The 27,640-nt window shown below is 45.4% G+C and overlaps 1 protein-coding gene across 10 annotated transcripts; it reads right to left on the reverse strand.

Moving 5' to 3' along the window:
- Positions 1-4: 4 nt before the first annotated feature.
- LOC100358696 (high affinity immunoglobulin gamma Fc receptor I) lies at positions 5-27,640 on the reverse strand. 10 transcript variants are annotated; one of them, XM_089336968.1, is made up of 8 exons: positions 26,990-27,408; positions 22,899-23,011; positions 10,625-10,686; positions 10,215-10,235; positions 8,875-9,129; positions 3,824-4,075; positions 1,896-2,180; positions 5-1,094 (listed from the first exon to the last, which is right to left on the reverse strand). In XM_089336968.1, the coding sequence occupies exons 3-8, from the start codon at positions 10,653-10,655 to the stop codon at positions 817-819; spliced, it is 1,122 nt and encodes a 373-aa protein (XP_089193094.1). In that variant the 5' UTR covers positions 10,656-10,686; positions 22,899-23,011; positions 26,990-27,408; the 3' UTR covers positions 5-816. The 10 variants fall into 10 exon arrangements, with proteins under 10 accessions (XP_089193094.1, XP_089193096.1, XP_069933869.1 ...); XM_089336970.1 differs by having other exon boundaries at positions 22,899-23,014; XM_070077768.2 differs by having other exon boundaries at positions 22,899-23,036.

Here is a 27,640-nt window from a genome sequence, read left to right on the forward strand (position 1 = left end):
AAGAAGGAAAGCCTCCTCATACAGTTTTTCCTTATTATATTTGATTTTTGGGGCTGGCGCTGTGGTGTAGTAGGTTAAGCCCCTGCCTGCGGTGCTGGCATCTCATATGGGCAGTGTTTCGAGACCTGGCCCAAGTGCTTGGGACCCTGCACCAGCATGGGAGACCCAGAAGAAGCTTTGGATCAACCCCACGCCATTGTTGCAGCCATTTGAGGAGCGAAACAGCAGATGGAACCTTTCTCTCTGCCTCCACCCCTATCTGTGACTCCTCTCTCATTCTTTCTGTGTCTGATTCTCTTGTATGTATGCACATGTGGACTTCCCATTTTTATCCTGTCTTCAAAAGCATACTATTTTCCAAACTAATAATCAGGCTAGACTTGACTTCCAATTTTTTTTAAAGATTTATTTTGTATCTGAAAACCAGAGTTACAGAGAGGCAGAGGCAGAGAGAGAGGTTTTCCATCCGCTGGAAGCCAGGATCCTGAAGCTTCTTTCAGGTGTCTCCCATATGGGTGCAGGGGCCCAAGGCCTTGGGCCATCCTCTACTGCTTTCCCAGGCCACAGCAGACAGCTGGATGGGAAGAGGAGCAGCCGGAACTCAAACGGGGATGCTAGCACCACAGGCAGAGGCTTAACCTACTATGCCACAGCACAGGCCCTCCAAATTCATGTCAGTTAAAGTCGGGTTACTTATTGCTTTGTTTAAGAGTTCTATGCCATGGGAGCTGCAGTTCGAATGTCATTCAGTTTTCAGCCTTGTGCACAGCGCTAGCCCAGAGGGGCAGGGCTTGAGCCTGGAGTCTGGCTCCAGGGCTACGGAAGCTCCGTCTCCTGGAGCTGCGGGGGTGCCCTTTCTTCCAGCTCTTCTTGCTCCTGGCCCCTCAGCTCTTCCTCCAAATGTCTGTAGTTTTGAAGGTAGGAGGTTATATTCTTCACAGGGCCAGAAGACAGGGGGATCTCTAAAGTCCTCCCTTGCTTTCTTTTCCATTCTTTACGTAGTTTCAAACAGAGAATGGTGCCAAACAGAAATAATATCCCAACTACCAGAAACGGAAGGACGTGAAACCAGACATGAAGCGGTGGCTGGGAGCCTGCAACAGGAAAACACAAAGAGAGGAGCTACTATTGGGAAGGGGTCTGGCCGCATTCTGTTTGGAAGAGAAGGTTGGCCAAGCTCTGATGTGCCCGCCCACCGGGGGAGGGGGCAGGGCCCCGGGTGGTCTCAGGGAGCCCGAGGGAGCTACAGGTGGGCCCATGAGAACTTCACCTGCAGGGGCCAGCAGGGGACTTGCTCCCTGGTTTCAGAGATGACTGCCATCTATATTGTTTAATGACTGAAACGAATTTGGGTTAAAGATTAACCCTTTGTTCTGGTGCTCACAGGCCCTTGGCACCAGTAAGAGACACCTGGGCAGGAGGTGATGTGCAGCCCGCACAGTGGCGCTCCCAGCAGTATACACTTTGAGTGCCTCAAACAAAGTCTGCAGCCCAGGGTGTCCAGGTCCCTGGATCTGTGACAATCCATGGGAGGAACTCAGTCTGCTCTGGCAGAGATGGCGGCTGATGGCGAGGTGGGGCTGGAAGGAGCAGGGGAGAGTGTGAGAGAGAGCAGAGAGGGGAAACAGAGAAGTATGGGGAAGGGGAACAGAAAAGAGAAGAAGCAAAAGAGAAAGACGATGGCAAGGTAAGAAATGGGGGCAGGAAGGAAAATAAAAGACAGGAGATGTACCGAATTCTGTGAGAAGGGTGAAGTCCTGAATCGAGCTGGGAATGGACTGGTGGGCGTTCCCGGGGCGGATTCCCCCTCCTGCCTGGGCCATGGACTCCTCTCAGCCCCGCGGGAGAAGATGGAGCCCTCCCCAGCGCCCGAGGCCCCCGGCGCGCCCACTCACCGAGCACCCCCAGCTCCAGCACGACGCTGCGCTTCCGCACCCCTCCGTCCTCCGTGGCCGCCTCACACCAGTACGAGCCCGAGTCCTCCCCTCCGGCACGTGGTATCTGGTATTGGGAGGACACGTTCCTGGCCTGCACGGTCTTGTTGCCCACGTAGAAGGAGAAGTAAAGGCGCAAGGCAGGGCTGTCCGGGAGCAGCTTTGTCTCACAGCTCAGCGTCACCGCGCTCCCCTCCTGGAGGGGCAGAGGGGAGGATGCCCTCAGCACCGGAACCTGAAAGAGCTCTAAAGAGAAAGATGAGGGGGACAGAGGTGAGCGGGACCACGGAGGCCACATCATCCTTGAGAGAGAGGCGGGGCTGTGAGCATTTCCCATGTCTTCCTGGGTTCCGCCTCAATGGAGCGTTCATCCGACACATCGGATTACTTTCTGTTTTTTTTTTTTTTTTTTTTTTTTTTACAATATTACTGGTATCTTTATTTTCTTTTACATTTTTAAAAATTTTTAATGAATGCATTTTTACATAGATACAACTTGAGAGGAATACAGTGGTTCTTTCCCCCAACCCCCCCCCCCCCCCGGCTCCCATCCCACCTCCCATTCCATCTCCCATCTCCTTCTTCATTATGGATCTTTTCAGTATGACTTTGTATACAGAGGACCAACTCTGTGCTAATCATAGACTTCAACAATTTACACCCACTCCCACACACAACATATAGAGAACAGCTTGGGGAGAGAATTTGCAGTCGCTTCTCATATTACAATTCAATAGGGATGGAGGTCCTACACGGGGAGCAAGTGCACCATGACTACTGTTGTCCCTTTAACAGTTAACATTCTTTTTTTTTTTTTTTTTTTATGATGTCAGTGATCATGCGAGGTTCTTGCCATCGGCTGCCAAGGCTACGGAAGCCTTTTGTGACCATAGACTCTGTCAGTATTTGGACGTGGCCATAAGCAAAGTGGATGTTCTCCTCTCCCTTCAGAGAAGAGTGTCTCCTTTGATGACCCTTTCTTTCCTCTGAGGTCTCACAGAGATCCTCTGTGTAGGATATTCAACACCCTTTCATGATGAAAACTCTAAGCAAATTGGGTTTAGAAGGAACATTCCTCAACACAATTAAGGCAATTTACAACAAACCCACACTAGCGTTATATTGAATGGGGAAAAGTTGGAGGCATTTCCATTGAAATCTGGCACCAGACAGGGATGCCCACTCTCACCATTGCTATTCAATATAGTCCTAGAAGTTTTAGCCAGAGCCATTAGGTAAGAAAAAGAAATTAAAGGGATAAAAATGGGAAAGGAGGAAGTCAAACTATCCCTATTTGCAGATGACATGATTCTATATATAGGGGATCCAAAAGACTCAACTAAGAGACTTTTGGAACTCATAAAAGAGTTTGGTAAAGTAGCAGGATACAGAATCAATGCACAGAAAGCAACAGCCTTTGTATACACAGACAATGCCATGGCTGAGAAAGAACTTCTAAGATCAATCCCATTCTTAATAGCCACAAAAATAATCAAGTACCTTGGAATAAATTTAACCAAGGATGTCAAAGATCTCTATGATGAAAATTACAAAATATTAGAGAAATAGAAGAAGACACAAAAAAATGGATTACTTTCTAATTATTCTCCCAGCTAGCTTGATGTCTGTTCCTTGCAACTAAAATAACAAAGGACAAACTGGATCTTGACTGTGCCCTGACTCCGAGTTGACCCAGGATCATTGATGAGGCACTGTAATGTAATGGAAAGAACAATGGACTCAGACCCAGAGCCTCGGTTTTGGTTCCAGCCCGGCCACTGGTCTCCGTGGCCTTCAGCAGGGCAGTTTGCCTCTCTGGAGGATTCGGGAGGCTCTGCCATGGTCCCTGTGCGCCTGACCACTGCAGCTCTGACTACACAGACCCGTACCTTGCACAGTGACAGACACTCCTGCTGATGTGTAGCGATACCTTCCCATGGCCGAGCAGTGATAAATGCCATCATGACTCACATTAGTGTTTGGAATGGTGAGTTCAGAATCCTGAAAAGAATACTTAAAGGCTTTGCCGTTTTGATAGAAAATCACTTTGTGCACTATCTTGTTCTTCCATGCGTGACACCTCATGGTCAGAGGTTCCCCTTCGGTGAAGACTCTGCCAGAGACCTGGAGCAGCAGCCAATCTGAAAAACATAGATCCAAAATGTAGGAATACGGAGGAGCAGGTACAAGGAGGCCAACGCTTTATCCCAGGGGCGCTCTTATCTTTCCTGCCTTGCACATGAAAACTCAGAGCTCTGCTGAATCTCCACCCTAATCTTATTCTGCAAATATCTTTAGATCTGGCAGGAAGAAAAGTAGTTATTACCAGCAGTTGAACACCCAGCCTGTTCTTACCTTACCTTTCCAAATCTCAGTAGTTGTTTGGACCAAGACAAGTTATGTGGTAGAATTCTAAGATGACCCCCAAAGAGTCACATCTTTGTACATCCCCTAGGGTGTTGGTAGAACCAATGACTTGCTTCTAGACAACAGAATATGACAAAGGAGATGGGGTCCCTCTTAACAGCTGTTAAAGAAGACTCTGTCTAGCATATTGGGTGGAAAGCTTTCCCGCTGGCCTGAAGAAGTAAGTTCTCACGTTGTCGGGGGTCCCTGAGAGGGCCACATGGCAGAGGGCTCTTGGAGCTGAGAGCAGCCCCCAGTTTACAGCCAGTTGCCCCTCTTCCAGGCCAGCTCTCTCCTGTGGCCAGCTAGGGCAGTGGAGCATGGCCCAAGTACTTGGGCCCTGCACCCCATGGGAGACCAGGATAAGTACCTGGCTCCTGCCATCGGATCAGCGTGGTGCGCCGGCCGCGGCGGCCATTGGAGGGTGAACCAACGGCAAAGGAAGACCTTTCTCTCTGTCTCTCTCACTGTCCACTCTGCCTGTCAAAAAATTTAAAAAAAAAAAAAAAAAAAAAAAAAAAAAAGAAAGAAAGCGAGGACCTCAGGCCTATAACCACAAGGAACTGAACTCAGCCAATGACCTTTGTAAGAGTTGCCCAAAGGAGCACAGCCCAGCCAGCTCCCTGATTGCAACCATGGAAGACCCTGAGCAGAGCACCCACAGCCAAGCCAAGCCTTGCCTCACCTCCTCCCCATGGAAACTGGGACATAAGAGGCGTATGCTGTTTTAAGCTACTAAGTCTTTGGTTATTTGGAATGCTGCAGTAGAAAAACAATATCCACTAACTCCTGTCACAGTTGTTAATAGGATCAGACATTCTGAGGCAAACACACAGAATGGCAACCATCCAGATGTGGATCCCCTACCAGGCTGGCAGGAACACCTGCAGATCAGTGATGGGGGGCAAAAACAAGCTGCTACTGAAAAGGCCCTTTCCTCTTGATGCAATCTCTGCATGTAACCAAGAATGCCTCCTTCTCCAGGCACAGTTGGTTTGGCCAAACGGAGATGGGGTGATTTGGGGACAAAGGAGAAGAGATAGTAGGACTTTTCTCCCCTCCAAATCTTACCTAAGAACGGCAGGCAGGTCTGTGGCGCTATGAGCAGCATGGTATTTACAGCTTTGGATCCTGTCATGGTGCTTCTAAATATAAGTAACCCTCTCCCCTCCCTCATTCACACCCCCAAGCCAGAGTTGCCTGCACTTCCAACACACACACATCTCTGCTTTGTAAATGCAAAAGCATATTGAGAAATTTTAACATGTCTTCATCGGACACTGTCAAAACCCTAGCAATGCTAGAAAATATTTGAATGGCACATGAAGAGACTTGAGTTTGTGGAATGTAGTACCTTAGAGAAAATTCATATACTTTCCAAATGCATCCATCAGTTATAAGAATGGAGTGTATTCTAGTGAAGCCACAAATAAATACCAAAGAACTATTGCTATAATTATCAATAAACCATAAAATTAGAAACCAAATTTAAAAACCACCCTCCAAAAAACTTCAACATAATTCATGAGTATCTGTGATGGGGTGGGAGATGTAGAAAGATTGTAATGGAAATTTTAAATTGAATATGAAATGATAACAGAGTGTTACATATCAAAACTTGTGGGATGTAGCTATCAGTAGATATTTACCAACTAAATTGCTTCTCAAAACCCATTCACTTCATCTTAATGACCTTGGAATAGGAAGGGAAAACTCATTCTAAGCCTTGTGATTAGGTCCACCCCAGCTGTATTTTTTTGGTCTCAGTATTCACACATTTAAATGAAGTGAGTGGGAGTCTGAGTGGCTGCAAATGAATCCTTTCCTGCTGAATTACTGGGGCAAAGCTTTTTTTAAATTAGAACATCGACAGTACCAACAAAACCCTGATGTATTGTATGGCAGTAAAATTAAGAGCTTCTGTTCACTGAAAATCCAATAAACCACCTTATGATAGTAAAAGGCATGCCACACAGTGGGAGGAGATATTTACAATACGGGAAAAAGGATTCACATCCACAAACTCCTATGAGTCAATAAGAAAGTGGCGGATGATAGAAAAATTGGCAGAAAGATCTTATCGTGCACATTACAAAAGAGAATATCCAAATAGGTTACAAGAAGAGTGTAAGAAACAGTCAATCAATATCCTAGTCTTGAGGGAAATGCAAATTAAGACTGCAATGTGATACTATTGCACATCACCAGAATAGCATGAATAAAAATACAGAAAACATCTAGATTTGATGAAGAACAATCAAAATGTATGTTCTGTGGACATGTAAACTGGTAGGACCACTTTGAAAAGCTGTGTCTCAGTATCTGCTGACAGTAACAACCATGGCTGCTCCGCATCTTCCAGCAAGTGTGTGCACCAAAACACAGGTGAACAATGCAGACATTTTCCAGCGGTGCCATTTGTAAGAGGCCAGAAATGGAAACAGCCCAAGAGTCCATCAGTAGAATAGAAAAATACAGAATGCTAAACAGTATCCAGAACAAGTGAACCATACGTTCTCAATGTGTGTTAATTTCACAATCATACTTTCAAGAAAAAAGTAGCCAGCCATTTATATTCAGTCCACAAATGAGCAAAACCCTATGATTTAGAAGCCACTGTTGGAGGTTGTGACTAGTAACGGGCAAAAAGGAGGTCTTAGAAATGCTGTATTTCCTAATTAGGGTGCTGTTTACTTGGGAATATTCACTGAGATGGACACTTAGGGTTTGCTCTATGTAAGTTGTTCTTCAATCAAAATTCCCATTAAATATAATATTAAAAAGATATTATTCTTAGTGAATCATCAACGCTAAGTGTTCTAGAGTCTGTGCAGAGGTAAAGAGAATGGCCTCCTCCAAGCTCTGGTTGATTTCTTGTTCTTTTTTTTAAAAACTAGATTTTTTTTATTTGAAAGGCAGAGTTACAGACAGAGAGGGAGGGACAAAGAGATAGTGAACCATCTGCTGGTTCACTCCTCAAATGGCTATAAGGGCCATGGCTGGGCCAGACCAAAGCCAGGAGCCAGGAGCTTCTTCTGGGTCTCCCACATGAGTGCAGGGGCCCAAGTACTTGAGCCATCTTCCACTGCTTTCCCAGGCACATTAGCAGGGAGTTGGATTGGAAGTAGAGTGGCCCCTTTGGGATGCTTGCCACAGTGCTGGCCCCTGTTTCTTGTCACTTAAACTTTGAAACACTTCTGCTCCTGCTCAGATGATGTGAAGTCTCTTGTTAGCACAGCTCTGTAGGCTCCCCTCCCCTCTCCATCTCATCAAGGTAGAGTCCCGAGCGATGCATGAGGAACCCATTATCTCCCTGCAGACATTCTCAGCATTTCCTTAGCTAAAACACATCTGAAGGCATGAGCACCCATTTTCTTCTAAAGATCATGTGGATTTTTATAATGTCATTCAGGAGCCATACAAAATTATCAACTTGAAAATTAGCCTACTATTGATTTACTGAATACTTGCTCCCCAAGTGGTTGCCTTGGCAGGGCCAGAGCAAATGACTTAGAGCAAATGATCTCACAGGCCTTACATGGGCTGTGGGCCAGGCATTCCCAGTCCTGTGAGTCTAAAGCAGCCAAGTCCACATAATGTGATTCTGCATCCAGTGTGGATGAACTTTGCCATTATCAGTGGCAGAGGAGTTTGAGCCATTGCCTTTCAATAACTTAATTGTGCACTGGGATGTGTTGTGCTGAACAAGGAAACATTTCTGCCCTGAAGAAGAATGTTGCACTCTCCATCTCTTGACAAGTAGAAACCACTTAGAGATGTGAATGGGTGGTGGGGTTTGTCTTTCTGCTGCTGTTCGTTAGTCCCAGCAATTCCACATCAGAATACTATGAACGCTTCTTAAGACAACTTGCTGGAAGATGTTGCAGCATTGTTTATAAAAGCAAACGAATGGGAAGTTTCCTAATGCAGAATGTAAGACACTAATTGTGGTACAGCTATAGGACAGGATACAGGAAAACTCACAGACACTCTGCATTAACTTTAAATTCCACTTTTCAAAAACTTGGTGAATCCTCTCATCAGGCAGACATTTCAGACTGCATTCCTAGTGACAGACACAGACCTCCTTTCCAAGGGATGAAACTAAGATGTGGGGCAGTAAATAGAGCATCCTGCCAAGCTCAGTGTTTCAAAAAGCTTCCCAGTTTTGTTTCTGTGGCAGGTAACTGAAGGATTAGGATTTTGGGATGGGAAGGGGATGTTCATTGTTCAGCATTGCACATTCGCCGGGACTGTTATTTACTCTGTTCAGGTGTACGTTTGAATAATGATAAAATTGCAGGGCTGAGTTTTGCTCCACTTGCTCCACTCACATCCAACCCAGTTGAGGCGCTGCAGGAGCACAGGCTAAGACTGCTGTGATGTTTGAGTGCACTGATTTAATGTTACGCGGTGGCACACAGGGCTGAGTCCCAGACCCAGATAAAGCAACACACACACATCTGCATCCAGCAAGGAGAAAACAAAGGATGACCACGGGGTTTCCAGGCTGTCTGCGCCAGGCCTTGCTTACCTCTGTGCGCCTGCAGCTGCACGGGTTCACTTGGTGCTGAGAGCTCCGTCTGGCACCTGTATTCACCACTGTCATTGGCCTGGGCACCAATGATGTAGTACCTGGGGGTCAGGGTCCGAATGGCTGTGCCGTTGAGAAACCACTGTGCAGAGCTGTCCCCAGGCTGACGCGGGCCCTCACACTGTAAGGTCACGGCTTCCTCTTGGAACACATCGACCCATGGAGGCTGCAGGGTGATCATGGCCTTCGTGGGGTCTGCTTGGGGAGAAGACAGAATCAAAAGCGGCCGAGGGAGCAAAGGGAGTCCTTAAGACTCTGGGCCCCGGCACAGCTCTGTGGGTGACAGGAGAGACTGTGTTCAGGGTCATTAGAGAAGCAGGCGAAGGTGTCTGACTGCAGCAGAGAGCTCTGCTCGGGCTGTTAAGTCCTCAATCTGGACGTTGGGCTCTGGGGTTCCTGTAGACACCCCTGCTGGTGAGCAATGAATCAGGGCTTTAAGGTAGGGCCACCTGGAGTTACTTTCCTTACCCTTAGTGCCTGCCTGACCCTGCAGGCGCAGCCCAGAGCTGCGTGAGCTTCTGCATGGAGACAGAGGTGCAGGCATCCCCTGGAGCCATCAGTACGGCCTGGCTCGCTCCCCGGGGGGGGGGGGGGGGGGGGGACCAGCTAAGCTTGCTCATGAAAGGACTGATTTGGAGGATGTTGGAAAACACAGCAGAGCTACTTCTGTGTTTCATGTTTGTTTTGCAATTCAGGTGCTTTTAAGCATTTATTCCAGAAGTCAGAAAGCATTAGCAAGAAACCTTAAAACTCAGGGTTTTGTCAAACCAACATCTGAATATGGGATTTTACACGATGTATACATCTTTCTCCCTTCTATCTGCTCCCTACTTCTTTCTGCTGCAGATTAACAGGATCTATGTTTTGAAGTGGGAAAGTGGCATGGGAGAAGTTGAGTTAGAAATCACTCACCCTTGGGGCCAGCGCAGTGGGGCAGCCTGTGCCTGAAGCACCGGCATCCCATATGGACGCCAGTTCGAGACCCAGCTGCTCCACTTTCTGTCCAGCACTCTGCTATGGCTTGGGAAAGCAGTGGAAGATGGTCCAAGTACTTGGGCCCCTTTACCCACTTGGGAGACCCGGAAGAAGCTCCCGGCTCCTGGCTTCGGATCATAGCAGTTCTGGCCATAGCAGCCAATTGGGGTGGCTAATTGGGGAGTGAACCATTGGATGGAAGACCTCTCTCTCTCTCTCTCTCTCACTCTCTCTGCTTCTCCTCTCTCTGTGTTACTCTTTCAAATAAATAAATAAATCTTTAAAAAACAAAAGAAATCACTCACCCTCTTGCCCACCAACTGGAACTGCAAGAGACCAGAGAATAGAGACGTCAGTCGGTCAGCAGCAGGTGACGAGGAAGGGAGAACCAGGGAGATGGAATCAGTGTGGCATCAGAGACACCGGCCTTGCTGCCTGGAATACTCACTGGCCCCCTCCTCCAAAAAGCAGTTACCAGCAGGACCAAACAGCCCACAGGTGGTTTGTTTTGATTTGAGGCTTCTGGGTTTAATGCTAGTTCAAGGCTCCTTTCCCCATCCCTTCAGTATAATAAGTCCCACTAAACCATGAAAGCAGATATAGCCGTCTCCATATTCAATGGCTCAGGTTGAATATTCCACAGGAAGAAAAAAAAAATCTTGATTCCGCATAACCAGAGCCCATGTCCTTCCAGCCCCCTCTGAGCCCAACTCACCCCACAGGAGCAGAGCTGTCCACAGCCACATGTTGTCTCCAAGCTGGTGAGGGCCGTGAAATCTGTAATAGGCAAACCAATGAAGACGCTTGGTTAGAGGCTCTGGAGCCAAGATCAGAAAGAGGAAGGAAACTGCCACTTCTGACCATGTCCTTCATGGTCCTTTTCTGGGAAACACATCCCTGGCTCTTGAAGTGTGTGTTTCCAATTATCAGACCTCTTACCCCCTCTCTTTTAATTGGCATCAAGAATAGTGAATCTTGGGACTGGTGCTGTGGCACAGCTGGTAAAGCCACCACCTGCAGTGCTGGCATCCCATATGGGCCCTGGTTTGAGTCCTGGGTGCTCCACTTTGAATCCAGGTCTCTGTTATGGCCTGGGAAAGCAGAAGATGCCAACTCCTTGGGTCCCTGCACCCCCGGCTCCTGTCTTCAAATCGGCCCAGCTCTGGCTGTTGTGGCCACCTGCGGAGTGAACCAGTGGATGGAAGACCTCTCGCTCTCTCTCTCTCCCTTTCAAATAAAGTAAATAAAACTTTTTTTAAAATGGTGAATCTTTTCCAGGTTTTCGAATTACTTTACCCATATTCATCAGAGGAATTGCTACCTACAGTAGCTATAGCCTTACAAAATGCATTACTTAAATAACAAACCTTGAAAGTCACAATGGGTCCTTGACCCATGAGGGCAGAGTGGATGTTGCATTCACAGGCATGGAAACAGCATTAACTTCACGGAACATCTCCATCAGCACCCTTGAGACACCAGGCGCATTGCCAGTGAAAGGAATCTTCTCTCTCCTGAGCAGCAGGTCACAACAGTGTTACAGCGTATTCAGCAAACTCCCCTGAAACCTGCGCGCTGGCAACCAGACTCTGGCTGTCTCCGAAACACGGGCACAGTAGATTTTGCGTAATTCTTCAGGGCCCTGGCATTTCATGTGGCAGATGAGCATTTTCAGCTGAAAGCCGCCAGCTGCAACAGCCCCTAACAAGAGAATCATCTGTGCTTTGGAGCTCTGAAGCCAGTCTCTGGCTTTTCGTCTCCAGCTCTGACCTTCCTAGATGGCTCCTTCCATCATAAGGCAGTGGCGCCCACACTGAGAAAATCCACATTGAGAAAAGCCTTCACCCATCGCCTTAGCTCCACCTTCCGGATAGCGCGCTGCGGCTTCTACAGGGGCACCTGTGGCTTCACCATTTGCACCCGAGAGGCCCCGCTCCTAAAGCTCCGGGCCGATCACTGCCAGCTCCTGGTGCTTCCTCCGCAGCTTCCGTGCCTTTCTCTCAGCCTTCATCGAATGCAGGGAGTTGGGCCTCGCTCTGGGTTATGCCTCGGCATCAGGGAACGGCGTGGTGGGTCTAGTTGTCGTCCAGACTGCTGGAACTTTCTCCACCAGCGCTAAGGCTGCTTCCCTGGCTCATCATCGCACCGCAGTCGAGGTTAGTTCCCTCCAGGAACCTTTCCTTTGCAGCCACCACTGGGCTCACTCGTGACCATCATCTGCTGCCTTCCCATGTGCATTGGCAGAAAGCTGAATTGGGAGTAGAGAAGGTGCGCCTCGAACTGGGACTCCGATACAGGATGCATCCATCCCAAGTGGCAAAATTATTTTTGTTTGTATGTTTTTAATCTTATTCTCCCTGCTTTCTTTGCAGCTATCCTGTCCTTTTCTAATTTCTTTTTAAAGAAGATTTATTTTATTTATTTGAGAGAGTTACAGAGAGAGGTAGGGCCAGAGCCAGAGCCAGAGCCAGAACCAAAGCCAGAGAGAGAGAGAGAGATCTTCTGTCTGCTGATTCACTCCCCAAATGGCCACACCGGCCAGAGCTGAGTCGATCTGAAGCCAGGAGCCAGGAGCTTCTTCCCGGGCTCCCATGTGGGTGCAGGGGCCCAAGGACATAGGCCATCTTCTACTGCTGTCTCAAGCCATAGCATCACCATATGGGATGTCAGCCCTGCAGGCCAGGGCTTTAACCTGCTGTGCCATAGCACCAAACCCTCTAATTTCTTAAATCCCATACTTAAGTTATTAATCTTAGGCTTTTGTGAGTGCTGTTGGTTGTTTTTCCATATTATTTGCAAGGCCTCCATAATTAAAACCTGGGGGCTTTATAGGGAGGGGGAGAAAGAAGAGGCAGACAGTTACAGATGCGCTCCCGCACTGCTGCGCTGCACTGGGAGCCCGCACTGGAGCCCGGGCCATGCTGTTTGGTCCTTGCACCTCCAGAACTGTGAAACAAAATGGATTTCTTTATTAAGCAGCCAGCATGGCCGGCGCCGTGGCTCACTAGGCTAATCCTCCGCCTAGCGGCGCCGGCACACCGGGTTCTAGTCCCGATTGGGGCGCCGGATTCTGTCCCGGTTGCCCCTCTTCCAGGCCAGCTCTCTGCTGTGGCCAGGGAGTGCAGTGGAGGATGGCCCAGGTGCTTGGGCCCTGCACCCCATGGGAGACCAGGAAAAGCACCTGGCTCCTGGCTCCTGCCATCGGATCAGCGCGGTGCGCTGGCCACGGCGGCCATTGGAGGGTGAACCAATGGCAAAGGAAGACCTTTCTCTCTGTCTCTCTCTCTCTCTCACTGTCCACTCTGCCTGTCAAAAAAAAAAAAAAAAAAAAAAAAAAAGCAGCCAGCAGATATTTCATTATGGCAATGAAATGCAGACTCACACAGCCTGATTTATTTCACTTCCCTTTGGAGGGTGAGCATTTTAGGGACAGAGTAGATGCTCCTGCTTTATGTGTACCTTATGTGTTTTAGAAAGGCAATCATCAATAAGTGTTTTATAATAAACACATGACTTAATCACATTTTTCTCTTCCTTTGTGGTGTTACCAAATGTCAGCTTCTATCACAATTAGAAATATGAAACTTGCTAGAGTTTGTGCTTGAACTTTCTGCACCTTTATGTCTTATACCCAAATATTTGCTCAATGATTTTAACTTATATTTTAATAACTTATAGCTAAATAAAATATTATATAAAAAACACTTTCCATTATTTTAATGGGACAACATACCTAGTAGATGGGAAACATATATTAAACAAACTAAATTTATATAAATAAAAAATAAAGATGGTTTCCACATATGCAGATGTATTCTAGCACCACTGCTAGAATTTTGCCATCAAATTTTAAAATATATCATATGCTTCAAAAAATAAGCTCAAGTTTTACTGCTAGGGCTCTGGATTGAATCTGAGTTGCTGAGGAAATGAGTTGGGGGAATCAGTCCCACCATTGTGAAAACTGTCAAATCACTACACATACGGATTTCACTATCAATACAGAATTTGCTTTCTCCTCTTTCTTAAGTCATGCTGCATGCCGTAAGGTCAAAAGCTTCATTCTAAGTCTTAACTTTTTTTCCTTTGAACACTCCATTTGGTAACTAACACACACTCACAAACTTTACTGTGGAAAAGATAATCAAGCAGCACCATATAAAATTAAACATCAATTATTTTTACTATGCAGTATGAGGAGTCTGGTGGGCAGATAGACATGTGCATATCGGCCAGGAATTGAGCTAACTATCCACTAGTGGGAGTCAAGAATGCTGCCACAGAGCCACCAAAACCAAAATGTCAGTTTCAACTTTACCTGGAGGAATAAGATGGCATAGCCTAGTTTCCTCCCTAGCTAGTGTGGCTCAATGCACCACAGAGTTCTTCTCACATTTAGCTTTTACCTGGCAAGAGTCTGAAGGAAAGGAAACCATTCGTCACATTGATGTCTGATACTGAATGCCCTCCTGGTACTGAATCTTTACCACCTTAAAAAAAAAAAGAGCCCCTCCCACCCCTCTACTGATGATCACCCACAACACAGCCTTCTCTCTCTCTTTTGGTAAAATGTATGTGTGAAACAGGAAGACTGAGTGGTGCCTAGGATATTTAAATTAACCTTTCTTCTGAACACAAACAGTTGGGTACCATACTGAAACATAATCTTACAAGCACCATGGACTGAAATAATCAGTGTCTGGTTGAAAGCTTGTGCAGATGCTCAAACTGATGATTTAAAGCGGCACTGGCTGTGGCCCAGGAAGGCAGTGGAGCATGGCCCAAGTCCTTGGGCCCTGCACCCACGTGGGAGACCAGGAGGAAGCACCTGACTCCTGGCTTCGGGCTGTAGCGGCCATTTGGGGGTGAACCAACCGAGGGAAGACCTTTCTGTCTGTCTCTCTCACTGCTAACTCTATCTGTCAAATTGGGAAAAAAAAAAAAAAACAGATCATGCATGGAATATATATATATATATATATATATCTTTGTAGTCACCTAATTTTTAGGCGATTCTGTCTAATTTGGTTTCTATTTTCTCAAGTGTATATTCAAAGCAATATGAGCAATTGTATAAATTCCTCATTTTTGTATTTCATGGAATCTGAATTTTTGTGTAAAAGGAACAGATTAGTAAAACGTCTTAAGAGGCATTGGTGCGAGCCGGCGCCGTGGCTCAATAGGCTAATCCTCCACCTTGCGGCGCCGGCACACCGGGTTCTAGTCCCGGTCGGGGCGCCGGATTCTGTCCCGGTTGCCCCTCTTCCAGGCCAGCTCTCTGCTATGGCCAGGGAGTGCAGTGGAGGATGGCCCAGGTGCTTGGGCCCTGCACCCCATGGGAGACCAGGAAAAGCACCTGGCTCCTGGCTCCTGCCAGGATCAGCGCGGTGCGCCGGCTGCAGCGGCGGCCATTGGAGGGTGAACCAACGGCAAAAGGAAGACCTTTCTCTCTCTGTCTCTCTCTCTGTCCACTCTGCCTGTCAAAAAAAAAAAAAAAAAAAAAAGAGGCATTGGTGCAAAAAAAAAGAGGCATTGGTAGTCTATTGGCCAATTGTCTGAAGAGTGGTGGGTCTGTTTTGTTAGGTGCATCATTCTTTATGTCCTAAATATAGAAATATATGTATATATCAATATATTTTTAAATATATACATATGCAAAGAAGCTGACTGGCTTGGCATAGTACAATCAAAACATTTTAAGAAAATAATTATTAGAGCAATTAAAATGTAAGGAGAAGAACCATGCACAGCAAGAGTCAGTATTTAAGATCTATATAGGCCTGCTCTGAACCCTCAGAAGAGGCGGTCAAACTGAATTGTCAGCAATTTTCTTTTTGGTCCATGCTTGAGATTGATGATGGGAGATTGGACTTTTTCCTTGTGATCCTAAAAAGAAGATTTACTAAACAGTGACAACATGTTTAATTACCTCTTGATAATACATAAGAATATCCCCATCTATGCCCAGAGGGTTGTGGAAAAAGGTATACAACTAACTTTTGCTTTATTTGATGTTGAGTTAGTAATCTTACAAGTCCAATTTAAGTTCTTGAGCTTTGTAAAAAAAATTTTTCAATCCAATCACATGGTCTCAAAATGGCCAGAAATATATTTACCAAGGACACTTCAGAATGACAGCTGCTTGTGAACACCTTTTAAAAGAAGAATCAGAATAGGGCCCAGCGCTGTGACACAGCAGGTTAAAGCCCTGGCCTGAAGCTCCTGGCTCCTGGCTTTGAATTGGCACAGCTCCGGCAGTTGTGCCCATCTGAGGAGTGAACCAGCGGATGGAAGACCTTTCTCTCTGTCTCTACCTCTCTCTGTAACTGTTTTTCAAATAAATAAAATAAATCTTTTAAAAAAAAAAAAAAAAGAAGAATCAGAATAAAGATTTTAACTTCTTTTGTGGAGAACATAACCTAAAATAGTCATCCTTAGAGATCTGATAAGAGATTACTATGTCAGTGATTGACGGCAAATTGAGCATCAATTTGATCGATACATGAGACAACTAGTTTTAATTTTTTGAAGTAGAAAGGGACAAAGGACCTATGTGTGGAAAGACAGGTCTGCAAAGACAAGACAGGGGAATTGGAAATCACCAAGGTAAGAGGACTGGAGATGCAGATCTGGGAGCAGACCAGAGACTAATGAGAAGGAGGAATGAAATAAAAAACAGGATGAGATCCGAACAAAATGGGGAAGATACCTGGACACTAAATAACTTGCTTGAAAGACCACTGTATTTAACTTTTCTAAGCCCCACAGGATATAAAATCCCAGCCCTCCCTCCACCCGCCAAGGGCTTCTCCTGCCTGGGGAGCCCCTCCTGGCTATGGAGCTAACCCTATGGAGGGTTTTCTCTGCTCTGCTCAATTAACGCTCTCCCTGCTTACCGTCCATTGTCCATTTTCTCATTTTTCATGGGTACAAAACACGAACTACATGGACAGAACTAGTGACACCTGCATCGTTTCCCTCTTTGACGTTGCTTCCTACGTAATTTAGCAAATCCAATGAACCCAGTTATTTTAGTATCATAAGGTGAGAGATGCATACTTTGAGATTTTCCAGGAGCCCAATTAGAAAAATCCCACAGTCAATTTTAGGTCAAAACAACATAATCTCGACTTTGATTTGGGCAAATTTGTAAAAAAAAATTTCAAAAAGTTGAAAACATTTAAGATAACATTTCACTGTGAAATAATACATGATATCCATTTAATCGAAGTGACTATTTTAAGAAATCAGAAAGTTACATAGTTGAAAGAAAAAATCCTTTGATATTTAACAGATATCTCAGTTTTTCTAAGCAACTAATGATCTTAAGAAAAACAGCACTGGGGCCAGCATTGTGGCATAGTGGGTAAATCTACCACCTGCCATGCCAGCATCCCATATAGGCATTGGTTCCTGTCCCAGCTGCTCTACTTATGATCCAATTTTCCCTGCTAATAGCTTGGGAAAAGCAGCAGAAGATGGCCAAATTTTCTGGGCCCCTGCCAACCAAGTGCGAGACCCAGATGGAACTTTTGGCTTCTGCATGGCTCAGCCCTGGCCATAGAAACTATCTGGGGAGTGAGCCAGTGGATTGAAGATCTTCCCCTGTGTTTCTCCTTTTCTAACTCTGACTTTCAAATAAATAAACATTTTTTTAAAAGTGCTCAGAGCAATAATGAACCAAATTCTACTCTGGATGTAAACATTTTATTAAATAAATAAATGGATCCAGCATTGTGGCATAGCATGTTAAGCCACTGTCTGCAATGCTGGTATCCCATATGGATGCTGGTTTGAGTCCCAGCTGCTCCACTTCTGATCCAGCTCCCTGCTAATGCATCTGGGAATGCAGTGGAAGGTGGAAACCAGATGAAGCTCCTGGCTCAGCCCCAGCCAATGGGGCCATTTGGGAAGTATTGGGAAGTGAACATTGGGTGGAAGACATTAGTCTCTCCTCCTTCTGTAACTCTGCCTTTCAAACAAACAAACAAATAAATAAATAAAAGGCCAGTATTGAACACAGAAAACTATTTTGATAAAATAAAAGCTAGGCTAGTTACCTAAAGGTAAATAATTTTACCTTTTAATTTTTTTTTATTAAGAATAGAGCTGAATACTTTAAGAAAACCTTTGAGATTTTTTAAAAAGATTTATTTATTTATTTGAAAGGCATAGTTACAGAGAAGCAGAGGCTGAGAGAGAGAGAGGTGTTTTCCATCCAATATTTCACTCCCCAGATGGCTGCAACAGCTGGAGCTGAGCCAATCTGAAGCCAGGAGGCAGGAGCTTCTTCCAGGTCTCCCACTCAGGTGCAGGACTTGGGCCTTCTTCTGCTACTTTCCCAGGCCACATCAGAGAGCTAGATCCGAAATGGAGCAGCCGGGACTCGAACCGGCACCCACATGGGATGCCAGCACTGTAGACAGTGGCTTTACCCACTATACCGCAGCACTGGCCCCAAAAACCTTTGTTATTTTAACAAAAAATACCAAACTATAATTTTATATAAGTGCAATTTTAATGTTAAAGCTTAATTTTTAAAAAAATGTATGGACAATTCTCTTTTAAGCTTGATTATACATAAAATTCTTTTTATAAGATTATATCCACTAAAGTGCTTTTTATTATATGTTTAGAACTTTAATTTTACCCTATATAATTTTTGTTTTCATTTTGGAACAATCATTTTGTCTTAAGACAAAACTTATCTTTTACTTAAAGATTTGTTTGAAAGGCAGGATTACAGAGAGGGAGAGACAGAGGGAGAGAAAGAGAGATCTTTCATCTGCTGGTTCATTCCCCAAATGGCCACAATGGCTGGGGCTGGGCCAGGCTTAAACCAATAGCCTGGAACTCCATTTGGGTCTCCTATGGCAGGGAGCTGGATCAGAAGTGCAGTTAGACTTAGAGAGAGAGAGAGGGGTCTGTCTTTCATACACTGGTTCACTCCCCAAATGGCATCGGTGTCTCCTACATGGGTGGCAGGGGCCCAAACACTTGGGCCAGCTTCTGATACTTTTCCCAGGCCACTAACAGAAAGCTGGATTGGAAGTGGAGCAGCCAGCACATGAACAGGCATCCACATGGGATGTGAACATGGCAAGTGGATGCCACATCCGCCCCAGTTGCTGGGATTCTAAATGACACTCACAGGGGATGCTGGCATCGCAGGGGGAGCTTAGCCCATTGCACCACAACGCTCACCTCTGTGGCGAGACTTTTTTTTTAAATTATCATTTTGACCACACAAGATTCTCTTTCATATAAAAATTCTGTTTTCAATTTAATCTTTTTTTTATTTTTTTATTTATTTATTTTTTTGACAGGCAGAGTGGACAGTGAGAGAGAGAGACAGAGAGAAAGGTCTTCCTTTGCCGTTGGTTCACCCTCCAATGGCCGCTGCGGCCAGCGCACTGCGCTGATCCGATGGCAGGAGCCAGGAGCCAGGTGCTTTTCCTGGTCTCCCATGGGGTGCAGGGCCCAAGCACCTGGGCCATCCTCCACTGCACTCCCTGGCCACAGCAGAGGGCTGGCCTGGAAGAGGGGCCACCGGGACAGAATCCGGCGCCCCAACCGGGACTAGAACCCAGTGTGCCGGCGCCGCAAGGCGGAGGATTAGCCTAGTGAGCCGCGGCGCTGGCCTCAATTTAATCTTATTACCTGTTTTCCATAGAACAATTTTTAATGTGAAACAGGGGATACTTATTAATAAGCCCAAATATATTGTCTTTTTATAGAATATAAGTCAAAGTAAATACACTTTAATCTATGTATAGTAATATTTTATTTCATTTAGAAATAACCTGGATGGTTAATCTAATGCTTAACTTAGCTTGGTAAAAATCATATGAATGTACTTACCCAAGTGATTAGAGAAATGACAACATATTATAAAATATATTATTGCTTAAAAGTATATGTATACATTTTTATGTTATTTATTTCTATTTGGTTTACTTGTTCTTAGGTCAAACTCATTCTTGATGACCCTAAGCTTCTATGTCTTGTATGTCTTGGATAGTGCTTCAATACGAGTAACCAGGGCAGTGGTGTACCAGCTGATCAAGTGAAATCAGACCTTTTCATTGAAGTAGCCAATTTCTACCGGTGGTTGGCTAATTCCCTGCATTATTCCTTATCATCAAAAAGGTGTCTGTTTTATTCATTCATTTGCTTTACTTTCAGAAATGAGCATGTGGATCAAATAGTATAAATCTGAACACCCTGGCTCATAAGCCCTAACAACTAAGTCAAGTTTTTGTAAAACCCCGTAGGATCCTGGACAGGCTCTGGGAAGGCTTTTGTCAGAGTTGGGACCAGCCGGTTCTCTGTAACAGGTTTTTCCTTGGAAGCAGCTATCAATAATTTGGCTCTGATCTTTTCCCAGGCCTCAGGTGGGATGGGGGCGGGGGGAGGGGAGGAGGAGGAGGAGGAGGAGGAGGAGGAGTGCAGAAGAGGAAGAGGGTGGAGGCAGAGAAAAAGATCTGGCAGCTCCCAGACAGAGGACACGCAGGGCAGGAGGGAGGAGCTGAAGGCAGAAGATCAGCCTCTGGCTGCTGCAGGTGCACTGGCTGCTTGCCCAGCTTGCTTTGGCTGTTTTCTTTAGCTCTGAGACAGTCTTATTAACTTCTTACAGGAAACAGTCCTATTGTTTGCCCTCTTTGGTGCTTCTGAGTATTGTTTAGAATAACTGTCCCATTCTGGGTACGTGATCTTCCTTGCCAGCTTTTTAAATCCCACACACAGAAACACCAGGTGAAGCTACCCCAGTTTTAAGGTTGAATCACCTCTGGAAACACTCTGCCATCTAGAGAGATACTTGCAGGAAAATAGACAAGGGTTATAAACAATGATCAAATGAAGACACTTGCAGGTTGGCGCTCCATGAGTGTTGCAGCTGAAGCCTCTCGAAGTGGCAGAAGGAGGCTGACAGGTGTTCGTTCCTGTACGTCTTGTTTTAGATGTGTTGTTTCTTGCTCTGGTTCAGGGGGAAGACAGGGTCTAAACATCTGAATGTGGTGGATCAAGATTGCCATTTTGGCCATGTCTCGGTTTCTTTTGCTGGTGGTCAGCCTTACATGTGCATCTCTGGATGAGCCAGTTTAAATTTATGGCAAGGGAGTCCTATAGCAGCTGATCTTAATCTACCCTTCAGCTTCCAGTCACCCAGGGCATGGAGCAGGATATCCTGGTAAACACTGGCCCTCAGTCAAGTTTTCCATGTTTGTCTCCTTTACCTGATTTTAAGACTTTGTTCTGGGACCAGCGCTGTGGCATAGCATGTAAAGCCGCCATCTGCAATGCTGGCATCCCATATGGGCACCAGTTCGAGTCCTGGCTGCTCTACTCCCAATACAGCTCTCTGTTGTTGCCTGGGAAAGCAGTAGAAGATGGTTCAAGCCCTTGGGCCCCTGCACCCATGTAGGAGACCTGGGAGAAGCTCCTGGTTTCAGATCAGAACAGCTCCGGCAATTGTGGCCATCTGGAGAGTGAACCAGCGGATGTAAGACCTTTTTCCTTCTCCCTCTCCCCACTCCCTCCCTCTCCCCCTCTTCCTCTCCCCCCTCCCCCTCTCCCCTTCCCCTCTCCCTCTCTGTAACTCTGCCTTTCAACTAAATAAATCTTTTTTTTTTTTAAGACTTTGTTCTGATCCGAGGTAAAACACTTTCTTTCCCCCACTGACTCCCTTCCTCATCTTAGGTAGGAAGTTAGAAATTGGCCTGTGTGTGTGACAGGGGCCTAAGAAAACAAAGCGTCAGCAGAAGCTCAGAAGCTCACCTTGGATGCAGCCCAGGATTTTACGGTACAAAGTCCTGCCCATCCCTGATACCTTGACAGGTGGTCTCAGCCTTCCCCGCAAGGAAAGCTCCCCAGGAGAATCCTCTCTGCTTAGCACCAAATGGGGTACCCAGCCCAATAACACTGGGTGGTAAAATCTCACAGCCGTCCCTTGAGGAAGGCACCCAAGGGGATGTCCCTCTGCCCTAGTGCCAGGTGGGCTCCCAGGTCTGACAGCACTGAGTAGAGAAGCCTTGGGAGGAATGTCCCGGAGAAGAGGAAGGAGGGAAGGGAGATATGGCAGAAAGAACTGTAGCAGAAAGAACTGGACCCCTTTCTCTTAGCCCCAGTCTGAATACAGACTGAGCTCTCAGCTTTTTCCTGAGCTGCCTGCCTGGCCTGCCAGCTATATTCTCTCCATTAAACCATGTGACCTTGCTTTTCCCAGTCCAAGTGACTGGACATCCTCTCTCTGATTCTGTCCTGAGATCGGCCCATCCATTCTTTTTTTAAAAATTTATTTATTTGACAGGTAGAGTTATAGTCAATGAGAGAGAGACAGAGCCCAAGTTTATAAATAGATCTTCCTTTTTTTAAAAAAAAAAAAGATTTATTTATTTATTAAAAGTCAGTTACACAGAAAGAGGAAAGACAGAGAGAAAGGTCTTTCTTCCGTTGGTTCACTCCCCAAATGGCCGCTCCGGCAGGTGCGCTGTGCCGATCTGAAGCCAGGAGCCAGGCGCTTCCTCCTGGTCTCCCATGCAGGTGCAGGGCCCAAGGACTTGGGCCATGCTCCTACTGCCCTCCTGGGCCACAGCAGAGAGCTGGACTGGAAGAGGAGCAACCTAGACTAGAACCCATATGGGATGCCAGCGCCGCAAGGTGAAGGATTAAGCAAGTGAGCCAGGCGTCTGCCCCGACCCATCCATTCTGACGGATGCCCCACCCCCCAAAACCATGCTGCCTGGCTGACTGCTCCTCTCCATTTCATATCTCAAGTCTTTTCTTGCAAAAAGACAAAGACAAGAACCTACTCTACCCATCTCTGCTAGCACCCAGTGCCCTTTTAACTGAAGGGATGGCCTTATGCGAAGTTCCCCATTACCTGTTGATGGAGGATCAATCATCCCCCACCCGGAGTGTAGCCAACTAGCAGAATAAACACAGGATTCTCAACCTAAAATGGGTGATCTAGGGCCAAGGAAACTAACCTTGCTGATTCGAGCTCCAGAGGAATTGGTGGGCCGACAGTGGCCCTTGCTGGCACCAGGGTACTGGAGTCCACACGGTGCTGCAGTTGGTCTTGCACAGTTTGCTCTGGGTCCTGCTGCAGGCACCAAAATTGTGAACTGAAATATTCAGTCGAAAGGTCAAAGTAAACTTTATGCAGCTAAGCAAACTGAAGATTTTAATCTGGAAACAGCCAGTCAGTTGCCCGAGTTGGCTGTTCTGTGAGCCCAAGTTTATAAATAGATCTTCCTTTTTTTTTTTTTAAAGATTTACTTATTTATTAAAAGTCAGTTACACAGAAAGAGAAGGAGAGGCAGAGAGAGAGAGGTTTTCCATCCGTTGGTTCACTCCCCAGTTGGCTGCAATGGCCGGAGCTGTACCAATCTGAAGCCAGGAGCCAGGAGCTTCTTCCTGGTCTCCCACGTGGGTGCAGGGGCCCAAGGACTTGGGCCATCTTCTACTGCTTTCCCGGGCCACAGCAGAGAGCTGGATCAGAAGAAAGGCAGCCGGGGCTTGAACTGGCACCCATATGGGATGCTGGCACTGCAGGTGGCAGCTTTACCCGCTACACCACAGCGCCAGCACCAAGCCCAAGTTTGGTTGCAGGTTGTGAATTTATTTTACAGCATAGGTACATGCATCGAGTCAGGTTTAAACAATATAGATTTTTTTAAAGATTTATTTATTTGAAAGAGAGAGGTAGAGACAGAGAGAGAGAGAGAGAGAGAGGTCTTCCATCCACTGGTTTACTCCCCAGATGGCCTCAATGGCCGGAGCTGCGCCAATCCAAAGCCAGGAGTCAGGAGCGTCTTCCAGGTCTCCCATGTGTGTGCAGGGGCCCAAGGACTTGGGCCATCCACTGCCTTCCCAGGCCATAGCAGAGAGCAAGATCGAAAGTGGAACAGCCAGGACTCAAACAGGTACCCATATGGGATGCCAGCACTTCAGGCCAGGGCTTTTAACCTGCTGCACCACAGCACCAGCCCCAAACAATACAGCTTTATACATTTATCAATCACATGGAAAACCATACTACCTTACTGAAAATTGATTATTGGTTAAAAAGAAGGGTTTGCTACCTTCCCACATGGAATGTTTTTACCTACACTCAGGAAGCAGCAAGTCATGGTATTGTTAATCACTTCCTACAAAGGTCCTAGGACATAAGGCTAACTCCTTGAAGTACAGCTGTTTCCTTGCCCACAGCTGAGGTTCACTGAAAGATCATGTTCCCCGGGCAGCAGCCACAAGGCATTTTCATTGCAGGGAGAGCATCCAAGCAGACTTAAGCCTCTGCTGGCACCATTCAGGTCTGCAGGATCAAAGTGATGGTTATACAACAAAGGATCATTAAACCATTAAGCCTGAAACAAAGGAACAACTGGAATCCAAAGCCATAGCAAGAATAGAAAACTTTTTTTTTTTTTTTTTTTTTTTTTTTTGGTAAGAGCATTTCCTGACTTGCAAATCAGGCTCTGGCAGCCTCTTGTTGCTAACAGGGCAGAAGGAAGTGACCACATTCAGCACGGTTTAGGAGAGTTTACCAGAAGAACCCTCTTCAATTAGCCAGGACCACAAGTGGCTTTGACTTTGGAATAAAGAAGAACTAGAAATGGCACTCCCCTTGTGCAGCACACTAAGTTCAGAGTATCTTTCACACCTTTCACCTGGGTAATGGTGCCTCTCGGCCAAGAGCACCTCCAAGCGCCTGCCAGGAAAGCCTTCGCTCTAAATCTCAAATTAGTCCAAAAACAGTTTTCTAAATCCAACATGTAGCACATGCTCAAAGACAACAATAAACACACAGAACCTAGGCCCTATGTGAAAACCAGCAGACACATCAGAAAGTAGAAGCCAACCCCTACTAGAGATATTAGGTATCAGAAAGACTGTAACATAATGATGCCTACAGTATTCATGAATAAGGGGAAAAATGAAGTTGGCTACTAAGGGATTTTCTTAGCTTTATATAAACATTCAAGATCACAAGACTCTCATGGGCCACACTGGGCATCAGTCTTATCAGGAAGACATACAAGAAGAACTAGTGCTCGCCAGCGGGCAGCACCAGGCGTGGCTCTCCTGGGGGAGTAATCCGCACAGCAGTTTATGTTGCAGTTCACACACTATCCAGGAAACAGTGTCCTGATTCTCCACCCCAGACTCCCCTACTTGGTGACAGCTGAGGTGTATGTGGAGCCAACCTGGCTTAGAAAGTCCTGGACCCACAGAAGTTATTATCACTTGAAAGAACTTAATAGCATAGTTATCAGTGTCCATGCAAAGTGCATGCAAGTTATAAGAGTTTCTGCACTCCCAGAAGCTCACTCGCCAGGGACTTCATTTTTCCCAGTCCAGGTGCAATCAAGCAGACATCCTCTTTATCGCATCCAATGTTGCTTAGTTACATGAGTTTCATCCTTACAAGGTCTCAGTAATAGCTTTCTAAAGTCTTTAACTCTTTTTGTAAATTACCAATTGATTCGAATTACTTTTTGTTCTTAGTAACCTCAGTTAACCATACTTTCTCAGTTGGAACCTCTAGTGCATTATTGGCTTCATTTGTTTACAGAGCCATCCCAAAGTACTGAATACAATAGAAGTGGCTGGAAAAAGTCCATCGGACCCTATACAGAACTGTGGATGGCAAAAGACTTTAAATTGCCATGCTTAAAACTATAAACTCATTAACCAACAAGAGGTACTTCCTTACTTCACACAGTATTTTTGAAAGCACCTGTGGGATTCTGGGAAACATTTAACCCTTTTAGGCCTTAGGACCTTTTTCATCAAGATAATCATCATGTCAGATAATACAAGATCATTAGACTTGAACTTTCAGACATTTGTATCAGTAGCATTTTATATTAGCAAAACTTAAAATTTAGCACAACTTCACATCTTGACAATACTTTTAATATAATCAAATAGCCTTATTAGTTGGTATCTCTACAAGATGAGAGACATCTCCTTTGATATTTCCAGGGGCCCATTTGGAAATATCTAAGTCCAAAGAATTTGGAACTTTGATTTTTTTTTTTTTTTTGAATGCCTGTCAAGGATGCCAAGAAGGCTTAAAAAATCGGCTTGAAATAAGATCCCTTAACATGATGACATCATACAGACCAGATTTAGTCATTGTTACAAGGTAATTACTCAAATATTTTAGAATAAGCATATATTCAAACAATTCATAACTCTTACTAAAAACCTCAGCTGTTTTTAAACAATTAGGACCTAATAGAGACTTTAAGAGAACATAATAGATTAACTCATCGTTTTAACAGAGGATCAGATACTAATTCTATGTCAAAGAAATAGATGAATAGCTTTTGTATCCAAAATTTCTTTTTTTCCTAACCTTCTGTGTCTTCCACACTCCCTCATCAACTTACTTGAAACGTTCTATTGTTTCCATTCCAGTCTCTAGTAAACCAGCCACCAGGATAAAGTAATTCTTAGAAACCACGTCCTTTCTTTATTCAAAAAAACTCTTTCCTTCTTAACCTTCCTTACTAAGAACATTCTTTCCTTCTTAACCTTCCTTGATTTACATTTTGAAATAACCTGTTAAAAATCTCCAAATTAAGACAACATTTTTTAAATAAGGTAACATGTCATATTTCAGCCTAAGTTACCTTCAAGCAGAAATAGTAATTAACCCAGTGAGCCAGCTGGCTTGACAGGACAATCTAGGACATGCTCACTAATAAGACCAGGAATTTGAGTTTGAAGGAATTGAGGAGTCCTGCCAAGGTCAGCTGGGGGATACAGAGCTAGGATGTTAATTAAGTCAAATTATCGTGCAAAAGGGGGGAAAGAGTTTTGTTAGCATTTCCACACAAATTGGAAACTATAACAAATGATAGAATAGATCTAGAGAGAATCAAACAAATTGTGAAATAAAAATAACCAAAATTTTGAACTCAATAGAAGAGTTTATCAGAAAGCAATCACAGCTGAAGAGAGAATGAGAAAAGCGGGAGCTGCGGAGGGGAAAAAAAACTCAGAATGTAGAATGGGGAGAAAAAAATATGAAACTCATACATACAATTAAAAAACAGTTACTCACTGCAGGAGGCTGAAGTCCAAGACAGCACACGCACAGCGTGCATTAATTCTTAAGAAAACCACCCAGAAGTCCACCTGGAGACCTTTGCTTACAGGAGTGACTGATGGTGGTTGGCTGGTCTTGTGACCCACACCACGGGGCCAGAGTGCACATCGCACAATTGGTGCCGAGTCAAACAGCCGGGACTGTCCCCGGTGTTCTGTATTAGGCTTATCTTGGCCCTCCCCACAAGACTCTACTTAAGATGTTTACCCGGAAAGCAGGAGGCCTCTCCCAGAAGCCACCCCCAGGGCAGAGCGCTCCTTCTCCCTGAGGAAGGGCAGCCTTAGGAGCCTTCCCTACAACAGCAATAGAGTGAGAAGGCTGCCTAATTCTAAATTAGAAACTCAGAAGTAGAAGAGAGAAAATAGGCAACACAGACAGTGATGAAGTGATAAATATTTGAGTTTTCCAGGCCATGTTGTCACAAGTTGATAGAGTCGTCTGGAAGACAAACTAATCAAACAAGATAAAAGGAAATCCATACCTTGAGCTGAGACAGTAAAACCACAGAAAATCCAAAGCCAATACAAAAGTAGTAAAGGCACCCAGAGAAAAGAGAATACATCACATCAGCTGCAGGTAGACGATTTGCTGGCTGTTGAAAAGCAA

Source organism: Oryctolagus cuniculus, chromosome 7, assembly GCF_051225735.1.
Source record: "Oryctolagus cuniculus isolate XC-2025 breed Fujian yellow rabbit chromosome 7, ASM5122573v1, whole genome shotgun sequence".
Classification (NCBI taxonomy): Eukaryota; Metazoa; Chordata; class Mammalia; order Lagomorpha; family Leporidae; genus Oryctolagus; species Oryctolagus cuniculus.

Bases quoted from the DNA above. Each gene is read 5' to 3' on its own strand.
- LOC100358696 (XM_070077767.2), bottom strand. From the start codon at position 26,335: ATGGAAACAATAGAACGTTTCAA. The intron at 10,687-26,312 runs GTAAGTTGATGA...TGCCTATTACAG, and splicing joins GAAACAATAGAACGTTTCAA to ATTTCACGGCCCTCACCAGC. The intron at 9,130-10,214 runs GTGAGTGATTTC...CTCCCCAAGCAG, and splicing joins TCCAGTTGGTGGGCAAGAGG to ACCCCACGAAGGCCATGATC.